Source organism: Rhinolophus sinicus, chromosome 2 (genome assembly GCF_057876585.1).
Source record: "Rhinolophus sinicus isolate RSI-liver-muscle chromosome 2, RSI-T2T, whole genome shotgun sequence".
Lineage (NCBI taxonomy): Eukaryota > Metazoa > Chordata > Mammalia > Chiroptera > Rhinolophidae > Rhinolophus > Rhinolophus sinicus.
Genome location: NC_142502.1, coordinates 84,678,540 through 84,689,502, shown reverse-complemented (window position 1 = coordinate 84,689,502; position 10,963 = coordinate 84,678,540). Strand labels below are relative to the sequence as shown.

The 10,963-nt window shown below is 36.6% G+C and overlaps 1 protein-coding gene across 32 annotated transcripts in view; it reads right to left on the bottom strand.

Moving 5' to 3' along the window:
- Nucleotides 1-322: 322 nt before the first annotated feature.
- The window catches only part of DST (dystonin), a 428,859-nt gene continuing 418,218 nt past the window's right edge, over nucleotides 323-10,963 (bottom strand). For 16 of the 32 annotated variants that reach the window (XM_019734620.3, XM_019734633.3, XM_019734624.3 and 13 more), the window contains 7 exons: nucleotides 10,825-10,842; nucleotides 7,992-8,109; nucleotides 6,580-6,651; nucleotides 5,451-5,650; nucleotides 4,913-5,023; nucleotides 2,197-2,320; nucleotides 323-1,355 (listed from right to left, as the gene is read on the bottom strand). In XM_019734620.3, coding sequence (XP_019590179.3) covers nucleotides 1,093-1,355; nucleotides 2,197-2,320; nucleotides 4,913-5,023; nucleotides 5,451-5,650; nucleotides 6,580-6,651; nucleotides 7,992-8,109; nucleotides 10,825-10,842 — 906 coding nt within the window. In that variant the 3' untranslated portion in view covers nucleotides 323-1,092. The remainder of the gene's footprint in view (nucleotides 1,356-2,196; nucleotides 2,321-4,912; nucleotides 5,024-5,450; nucleotides 5,651-6,579; nucleotides 6,652-7,991; nucleotides 8,110-10,824; nucleotides 10,843-10,963) is intronic. The other 16 variants (XM_019734625.3, XM_088795639.1, XM_019734643.3 and 13 more) reach the window with 5 other exon arrangements.

Here is a 10,963-nt window from a genome sequence, read left to right as displayed (position 1 = left end):
ACATTATACATATAAACTTTATTTTAAACAAAACAAAAAAAACAACAGGAAAAGTTCACTTTAAATAACCAGGTATTCCATATGTTCAAGTGAATATGTTTTATTAAATGCATACTAATATCTTTCTATAGTGAGTATACATAATAAGTTAAAATGTATATATTTATTAAATATAGATATAATACCAGAACATGATTATTTCAGATGAGAAATCAAAATAAACCCATTTTTAAGTATCTTTTGGTCACTCCAAATTGATATTGCTCATAAAAAAATACACTGATTTTCCCTGGGGAAAAAAATTAATTCCATAGCAACGTAGTTAAGGGACATGTTTTATTTCATAGCTTTCTGCAAGCAAAATTGCTCTGATACAAAATGAGTTCAATGATACAGGTGCTACTGTCCACTCAAGCAAAAGAAAACCTCACACTTATATGAATGCACTTTATAATCATATTCTTACAGTATAATAGATCTAATATCCAGAACACCCCTGGCCTCTTGTGAAACAATGGCACAGAAATGCTGCAAGGTTCTTGAATACCACAGCACTGGCAAGTGCTTAAAATCACTTCCCATGAGTTCTCTGTCTGAAACTGCTGGATGGATTGTGTGTGGATATACTTGTCTTTCTACCCTCCATCATCTTTTAGTTTACCTTTAAATCATGTCGAAATACATCCCTTGTGTGTGTCTTTCAGCATTTCAGAGTTTCCACAAAAGCAAGAAAATATCATGAGGTATCCTTAACGTTAGCTACTGATGTAGTACCGCAGCTGTCAGAGAGGATGTAGACTTACCTGTAGGTACAGGAATTGTTTTTAGTGTGTGCTCCACACATTACAGTGCAGAAATGTTAGTGCATGTTAAACTCTATCTTCCCCTCACATATGATGTGATTTTAACCCCAGAATGTCTGACAAAAAAAAAATTATACAGATAAAATAAAAAGACAAATACACAAATAAGGCCATCTGCAGAATTTTAAACTCACTTCTTGCAATATTTCACAATAATTTCTACATATTTTACATCTTTCAAACTTAAATAATAAATGCTCAAGGAAGGGCCTTGGTCAAACTAATTGCACTATCTCTTTGAAGATTTGTCCAATTTGCTGGCAGGAGATTTCCTCTGGGGTGTGGGTATTTTGGAAGGCTTGGCTGTGGATGGCCGAGAACCTGCTCGGGGCGTAGGTCTGTGTGTTTGCGGGACAGTCTCCACATCTGAGCACACGGACTGGATTTCTGAAATGTCAAAGTCTGATGCATCACTGCCTCGGCGGCTGCTGGCCCTACTGCCAGCCTTGCTTCCAGCTCGGCTTCCCGGTCGGCTGGGAGTCTTCTTGGGATCTGAGGAGAAAAGACAGAGATGGATCACCCTCATCACTGGGTCCATCTGCAACAGACCCTTGGAAACTAATGCCACCTTTAATCTCAATGGTTTTTCTTGACACCTAGTAGGCACTCAGGAAATATTGTGGCTTCATGGCCTTTCTCCATTCCACAAGCATAGGCAGCCTCATTCTAAGTAGATACAATATACAAAAAGCTAGATTTACAAACAAAGGTAGGTTTCGGCTTACCCCACAGGATCCCATTCACCACAAACAGACAAGAAATATACCTATAATTCAAGATTATGAGTTCTGAAGTTTAGTGTATATACCCACATGTGTGCAGTGCAAACATGGAGCAAAGTTTTAGGTGCAAGTTTGGCCCGAGGACAAGTAATTCAAAACACACAGGAATTTAAAAGACTTGAAACTCTGAGAAAACTTCATGCTTGCTGAGCACAGAATCCCAGGGGTTAGGTTCACTATTCTGTGAAGAAACCTGAGAAACACTGGTGTAAGGCCCAGCATGGCTGGGTTTTTCCAACCACCCAAAATAGAGCCCCACAGAATTTCCAAGCAGACAAAAGAATCAAGACTTTCCTGCTTGAAGGCGTAAGACACTGCTGTAGTTTTCCTACTGTTCTATAGTCATTGTCTCATCTTTCTCCCACTTTCTAACAGGGATTTTCTGCTCATTCCCATGACTCATTCATCCCCTACCTTTGCTGGAGGACTGGGGCTACGTGTCACTCCAAAAGAATACAGCATCATCAATTCCTAATTTCTTTCCCAATTAGGAATTTAATCTTCAGAGTGTACTACAAAAGCCATTAAAGAAAGAAATGTACCATACTCACCAGCAAACTGTGTTCGGACTCTGGTGGCTGCAGTTGTTATCAAGCCACTGTCTTCCCCAGAGTTGAAGCCTTTCCCTGATAAATATCCCGGAAGTCGAAGCTTGCTTCCTTGTATTGGTGTTCCCTGTATTTAACCAGTGAAAGGACAGTTCAAGATATTGCTCCTTTTCCATGATATTCTACCGACAACACTTTACAGATAGGTGGAGACCCCTTACTAGACCTCTTCAGGAGGTGGAGGGGGAGACATTTTTCAGTTAAATGAGGCATGGGGTTCTCCCTTGCTTGTTTCCAGTAATTTCTTATTCTCTCCCCGAATTCAAAGGAAAGTTTCTGAAGAAAATGAATTCATGTTGAAGAGAAAACAGACAAATGGAGATCCCCAAGGAGAAAAAGACCAATTAAACTGTGAGTACTTTAGTATCATCCAGCCTGTCAGTGAATATTACAGAGTTAAGAGGGTATTGGTAAGAAGATGGTGCCTGCACGGTATAGAGAGAAGATGGGGCTCCACAAAACTGTGCTTGGATGTTCTGCTGCCACCATTGCTTTTAAGAAACTGGGCAGAGATAGAACACCAAGTAAATAAGTGAAGCCTAGACAGCCATAATTTAACAAACTTAACTGCAACAACAACAAAGTGACATTTTTATAACTTGGTACAATGCCACTTCATTTCTTGGCTTTATCACCTTCTATGGTCAACACATGCAAGATATCTGGGCAACATTTGGGGACAATTCTTTTAATATTCTTATAGGAGTTCATTGAGACATCTAACAAAATCAATTGTTCCTCTATTAAATAGTTTTAAATGTTTAATAAATCATATGTAAGATCTTTTGAAACATCAGAATTGTGAAATTTTAACATTACTGTAATATTACATATTTATATATGTATTCTATACATACTTTTAAGTATAGAATTCATATTTGTATACATACAATACTAAAGTTTTCAAAATACTTTCACACATATAACCATAATTAATCCTCCCACTCACCTAATCACAACTTTTTAACAAATGTGGAAAAGGAGGGCCTGTGGAGGGAAGTGATTTGCCTAAGATCTGACACTCTCATCTAGTTAAATTCCTAAGAATCCCAACAATCCATGAGAGTGAGGACCCACAGTTATGAAATATATCACTTAAGGTGCCAGAATTTATTACCATGAAAGACCCAAATCATTCTTCTCTGATCACCTTGATTATTTTGATTATATGGTCACAAATCCTACCTCGTAGTCTTAAAGACACTTCTATAAGAGTATACTGTTGTTTTGTTTGGTTGGTTGTTTTGTCTGATGACAAAAATGTTTGCAATGAACCATATGGTTTTCTATTAGTCAAAATAGCATACTTAGACTTTAATTTTGGAGACTCTCTGCTTCAAAAAAAATTTGAACTAACATAGCATTATAACCCTAAATACTTAAAACAAGTACATTGCTTGAGGTTCCTGAAACTTTTCTCAGTTTTTGCTACAAGAGATCCATCATAAGTGATAGATTATCTCTAGATGTAATAATATATAATACCAGCATTTCCTGCTTGAGGGAAAGGGTGGAAATTAGGGGCTTGGGAAATGAGTAAGAGTTAAAGAATGAGTTGTTTCTGCCCCAATTCTACCCCTATCACCAATGTTATTTCCATTACTTCCGTATAAGATATGAGGGAAATGACATTTTCTCTGCCTACCTCTTATTATTCATGTGAGGATTAAATAATAAGAAAGTGTTTAAACAAGCATAAAGGAGTTTCCAAAGGCACTGTCTGTATCACTTGTATACCTGGATCCCTGCCTTTAACATGAAATACCTCCTTCAAGTCAAGAAAAGTTATTTAGGGATTTCCCTCCTAATTATTGTAATCCTTTCTAATCAAATATGTGATTATTTGGTGCTTATGTTTGTCATTTTACAGAGAAGTTCCTTTAAAAGATATATGGTTGACTTTCAATTGAATGTAAATGATCTGACATATGTGTCAATCTTGGAAAATTGTATATCACCTAAGTATCCCCATATATCATGCCATATTAAAAAGCTAGGGCTTGCTTGAATAATAATAATCATTAAAGTCTAATAATTTTGAAAATGACAGATAACTTTTTGCACACCTAAGCTCCCCAACCCCTGCTCTGATAACTAAAAGGCGTATGTCCCACCTACCCAGTGCAGTGTTCTTGGGCAGAAGCAAATACAACAGACATTCAGAATGACCTTGCCCATTGTGAACACTCAATAAATAGTCTTTTAAGTGATTCTCTTGTAAATAATACTGCCTCTCATTCTCACCTAAAGGGGGCTGGTTACATTTCTTGCCTAAATTTATTTACAAACAAAAGCATACCATCAGCTATAAAAGCAACTTTACTTAAGATTGGATATAATCTCCTGTACTTCACTTTCCCAAGAAGAGAAAAGCAAAATTAAGTATGAGTAGGAGAACAAAAAAACAAAGGAGGTACAGCACGTACAAGTGTGACTCTGTTAAACTGACATTGTTCAAAGAACTAAAACTGTCTTTTCTGGTTAACCCCTTAATCCCATGTTTTCCCAGAATTGCTGGGTTGATACTTTTTTTAATAAAAGTCTATAAAAGGACATAGTATTATCAAAATCACATATATTAAGGGGGAGGTTAAGCAGTGTTAGTGGGTGATAGTTTAAATTAAAGACTGTTAGACTAGAATCTGGGGCCTTACGATACCTCTGCAGATGGCACGGAAAAGTCTGAGCACTCTGCTGCTTTACAAGGAGTTGACATTTTGCTGTTTGTCAACCATGGTTTACCATAATTGCGTGTTAAAGGATGGAGAATCTGTATGGAACAATGGCAAATCAAATGTAAAGGATAGCAGATAAAAAAAACAAAAAAACAAAAAAAAAACAAAGGTACAGAAAAAGATTTTCATAGCAGAGTCACATTTCACAGTAAGAGTGATAATAATTAAAAAATAAATGGAAAGATTTGATGGCAAATAATACATACCAAAAAAAAAAAAAAAAGAAGTTTTAAAAAGAACCAATCTGAAAGGTAACCAAAGCACCTGAATAGATAGTCCCTAAATGGGCCATAAGGGAAAAGCATACATTAAAAAAAAAAAAAAAAAAGCCTTCATTTGCTATATTGTGAGAAGGAACACAAAAATGTGCTCCTACAAATTCTAGGGTCCTGAAATATTCAAAAGTATACTCTAGACATTGATTGTATAGAGGGAGGAAAACGTTTCATGCCCGAGTCCTACCTTGGGTGTGCTGGTGGCAGGGACCTGTGGGGAGGCCGCCTGGCCAGCCTGACTGGATACAGAAGTTGACCGGTTGGGTGAAGCTCCTCGCGACGAAGGCCGCGACCTTCGGCCCCGGGGTCGGAAAGCAGCCATACCCTGACTGGCACCATCTGCTAAAATGAACTTCTCCCGGAGTTCCATGTTTGTCCTTCCTTTAGCTGGATTGAGGACCACAGCACAATGCACACAAACAAAAGAGGAAGGGAAAAAACGGTGCTCAATTTTTTTGTGGGAAGAACAACCACCTGGCACCACAGATTACGCTGAGGATTTCAAGAACATCTTTTTGCCATGCCAATTCCAACTCAGCATAACAAAAAGGAAAATGCATTCCTTTACAATGCATTCCTTTTGTATACAAGTCAGTTTGGGAAAGAAAAGAAACAAAAAAAAGTGTGTTTATTCTAACACTAGACACCAGCCAGAATAACCACTATTAAAGAAAGATTCAGCATGAAAATGGAAAGCTCATGCTAAAATATTGTTAATCCATCAGTTACTGATGCCCACATGGGTTCATTACCCTTCCCCCACACTGAGAAAACAAGCCAGTAAAGCAGGGACTGTGTCTTTTGCATATCCTACTGAGGTAAGGAGAATGCCAGGATCTGAACATTGGGATTAATTAAATGATAGAATTACACAGAACGAGAGATGGCTTGTTATCACCATGACAACATATAAACTTTCCGGTTTTTCACTTAAATGAGGCAGCTAGTGTTTTTGTTTTATGCCTTGAAAAACTCTGTTTTACCAACATGCAATAACAAACACCAGACCCAAGGTAATCAGTAATGCAGCACTCATACAAACACATATGCACACGGAGAACACGCCACGAGAACCCAATGAGCAACGTGTTAGCATGTGCTCGATCACTTCTCCAACATCTACGTGTGCGACACACCGCAAGTGTGCAAAATTTTCAGAATTTAAATTTGGAAGCACCAGCTCAGTTGGATATGAGTTAAGCCATACGCGATGGATGAAGCGCGTTATTTAAAAAAAAAAAATAATTAAAGCCAGAAATGTAAAAGTAGGAAAGAGAAAAAAGTAAGAGGGGAGAGGCAAGAGACGGGTTGCCAACCTATAGTAGGCTGAGTAGTAGTAATTGAAGAGTTTGATTCCGAACGTAACATTTTAGTCCCATGATGATGAACTAGAAAAAATGACACAGGATACCAATCACGTTAAAGAATACTGTTAACAGGAGGAGAAACAAAGTACAGTAGTTGAATATGCAAAGGATGCTCAGATCAAGCTTTTACACACAATTGAGAGGAACAGTTGCATCAGGAAGAGCACTCAAAGGTTTGACTCAACAAGAAAAATGTATTAGGAAGACTCTGCCACAGGCACGCTAACTTTGCTAAGCCGTCCAATGAATACTACATGTTCTAATTTCTTTGTTTCATAAAGAGAGCTCTATTACCTTAGGCTGCCTTATTTTCAAAATATAAAACTAAAAGGGAACTTTTGTCATTTTACTCCTTTGTGGTTATATCTTTGACTTGCAGAGGGCAGAGCTCCTGGGTAGGGTTGTATAACAATCCACAGTGGCCTTGATAGAGAGGCAGGTCTGTGATGGCAAAGGAACTCACTCTGATATACCCTTATTTTCAGATGCCAGCACTGAAACGAAGGGGCCTGCTGAAGGAACCCTGGCCTCCCACTTGGTAGCCTAGTAGTGCTGGCACAAACATTCGTTACTGTTTGTTTGTTTAAAAGGATTAAAGTGAGCTCACAGGTTTAAGAAAAATCACAAAAATCTTATTGTTTGTTTTTTTCAAAGAAAAATGGGCCTACTGAGTAAATGGGAACTAACTAGAAAATGTAATCAAATGACCACTTGTAAGGTAAATCAATTAAGATTTACCTTCAAAAATTGGTAATAGGACCTGAAAAATACGGAAAATTAAAGCTAACCAAGGGGCTCCTAGACTGGTAGATATGGAGAGCTATAGTAATATATGTTTACATTTTTAATGCTTTAATCTGCAACTTCAAAGTAAGAGTCAAGTCAGCAGTTATTAGTTTTTAAATTTTTATATATTGCTTCCCTCATCTCCCCCTAATTTCAGAAAAACTTTCACTATCCAGTATCTTCAGTTTTCATCACATTAATTTTCTTTGCTCTTACTTTTCTATTTAATGACAGATGAAATCCATTCCTTGGTTGGTGTAATTGCTCATTTTGAAAATTGCAGATGGGAGCATCTCATGAAGAAAATCTATTCCAGTATTCCCTGCCCACCAGTCTCATATTTAGAAGTTAAAAAAATAAAAATAAAAACAAATAAAAAAATCAATGAGAAGAACATGGTTTCCATGACTGCCACAAGTTCTTTGGGTACTTTTAGGCTGAATGGTCAATGTGAAACATTTACTGTTGTAATAAATGACCAAAATTACACCCAGGTATGTTTTTTGATACTGGAAAATAATACAAAATTGATGTACTTTTACAGTGTTATTATCTTGACATAAGTATCTCCTTACCCCTGCAAGGATCATTTTTCACTAAGAACTCATCAAGTGCCATCCATCCACCTCCAACACGAACCATCACGGTACTTCGGAGGATTCGAACAAGTCGCAGTTGCTGGGAGTCTCCAAACTGTGAAGATGAAGAAAGAAGAACCTCTAATTGTCAAAAGTAATTCTACACTCAAGGATGATGTGTAATCTGCAGTAGCTTAAGCAACCAACTTTTAATTTTTTGCTTAGTTCACAGCGATTAGTAAAATCTCAGAAAAAGGTGTTTGTAATGATCTGCGTTAGGCTGCTGCATGCTGATTTAGCCCAAAGGAAGTAGTTTGAAAAAGGATAACAAAGGGTATCAAGTATATTAAAGATTTCTTCAAAAAATAATTTTTCTTTCTTATGACAGAAACAACATTAGTAAGGTGGTGATTGAAAAATGTTTATAGAAATTAAACACAGCCATGAAAATAAGCACTGGCCCACTTGCCAGGGTTTATACAAAATAAGATGATTCTAAAGAAAATTTAATAAACTTTGATTTTTCAATAAAACTTTCTCTTACACTAAAACTGTTTGCCACTGAAATCTGGGGGAGAAATCTTCACAAACCCATTTTGTTTTCTCTAAGAGCAGTTTTGACTGAAGGGTATAAAGAAGTAAGTGAACATGAAAAATAAAATTTTCAGAGCCAAACAAAAGTTCTGCATCACTAATGATCTAGTAAACCAATCTGTTACAGACTGGGTTAATGTGCCATTTTAGATTACGGTAATATGAGAATAGTCACTGACATTAATGATACAGCTTTCAAATCTGAAAGGCTTTCATTTAAAGCTGTTCTCATAATTGCTGACACTAATAAGCAATTGTCTTATTCTTGCCCTTTCAATGGTTCTCCAATCACCTGGATGTGCTCTAAATTCTGCAAGTCCTGAATAAATGTCTAGACTACAGGTAGTTTCTGACCACAAAGTTTATGTGTTTTGAAAGCCCATGAGAAATGATTTTATACTTTTAAATCATTTCTAATAGGCCCACGTCCAACTTATAAAAGCCACCACACTGAATTTCACGGTTGCCAACCCAACTGATACCATAGCAAAATGAACAGTCAATTAAACATAAATAGCTTCTTTTTTAAAGCAAGTAAAATACAATTGTGACTTTGACTATTTGTCTAGGCTTATGATGGATAAACAGAAACTTTTAAGTAGAAACAATCTGCTACTTTTCAATAAGCTTTACCCCTGAGTTTCAGGAAGCAAACCGTAAAACAAAGCCAACCATTCAAGACCCTGAAACTCAGAAGGACCTGTAAAATTAGTTCCAGCAGGAACTGATGCATTTTACATCAACCCTTTTTATATTGCTATTTCTAAGTCCACCTTTAAGACTTGAGATTTAAACTTTCCTATAATTGAACCTGCTCCTGAAATGTAATCAAAAGGTAAAAATCAAAATACATATTTTTTTGTTAGAAAAAAATTTGGTGCTGCTAATAAGCAAAGGGAAAGGAGGGGATTTAAAGAAAATTACCCTTAAGGAACCAGATAATTGGACCAGACACTTTTGGTCCGAGATTATGTTCAAAATAAAAGTTTTAAGGAACTAAAGTACTTTATACAGATGAAATTCTGATTCTAATAAATATGAATGATTTTAAATTTTATTTTAAGAAGGCATTCTCTAGACAGCTAACATTGTCTTCAGAATTTCCCCAAGAGCCAAACTACGCGACAAGAAAAAACAGACTGATGTCGTTCTTTGTGCTTTCAGTGAAGAAAACCTTTTGAGGTTGAATATTATATCCTCTCTACAAATAAAAGGTACCATCCCAATTGCTGAGTCAGAAAATAACAAGGATGGAAAAGTAAATTATTAGGTATTATATCTAGTGGAAGATTTAAAAACAACTATTCAAAGTAACTGAAAATGTCTATTTGAAAAAATGATGTGCTTGCAATAAATGGGGATCATAGTAATCTGAAGCTTAAGATGTAACATGGGCTTAAAAACTGAATGGCAGAATAATATCTAATATGATAAAGTCAGGTACTATGAATAGCACCGTTCTTTCCAAAAGCGTACATAAAAAACTCTTTTCCTTGTTTAAGTCAAAACACAATTTTTCTTGTCTTTAGTTCTAAAACTCTGATCATGGCGCAGTGCCACTGAACAGCTTATAGTCACTTAAATGTGAGGTGAAAATGGCACAAAGTGAGACTTCAAGATTTCATATAAGGTACAAGAGATATATTTCCTCAAAAGGAATAACCATTTAAAACCTCCAGGGTTAAAATTTGTACTCAGAGGATGCAATGTTCTAAATCAATGATTTAGAACTAGTGGACAATAATCGCTGCTTTGGAGAGAGCACATTTCCTGTGGCTGAGTGGCATGGAAACCGCTCAGTACCCTGCCTTTCCATGTCACTGCCCAATGCTGACCCTTGTCTAGCTACTGTATTCAGTACATCCTGAGTGTTTAAATAAATACCAGTGAGGCTATATAGAGATGTATGTTCCAGGGAGTACTTGCGGAAAATATATACTATAATAGTATTATCAAAAATGGGAACAGAAAATTGTTTTGTAACATGGTAACCAGCCATGCTACAACTCATTATCTGGTTTGCTTAAAAGTAATCTCCTCATTTGAGACACAAGGCAAAAAGGAATCCTGGATCAAGGACCCTTATAGCGTTTACAGAAACACCACGCCAACCAACAATGTAGTAGCTAGGGGGCAGCATGGGAAAGATTGGCCATGGCAAGCTGTAATGACTATGAATTAAAGTTAAAAAAAAAAAATCATTGGGAACTTGAGAATACATTCCACTGATTTATACCTGATTTCCCAGGAAGAACTGATAAAAAAAAAATGAAAATGGAAGAAAGATATAATTAGTTCAACAAGAAACGTTCCATATGGCTCTAGAACACACACACACACTCACACTCCTGGCTTCTAAATATAGTATCTAGTTT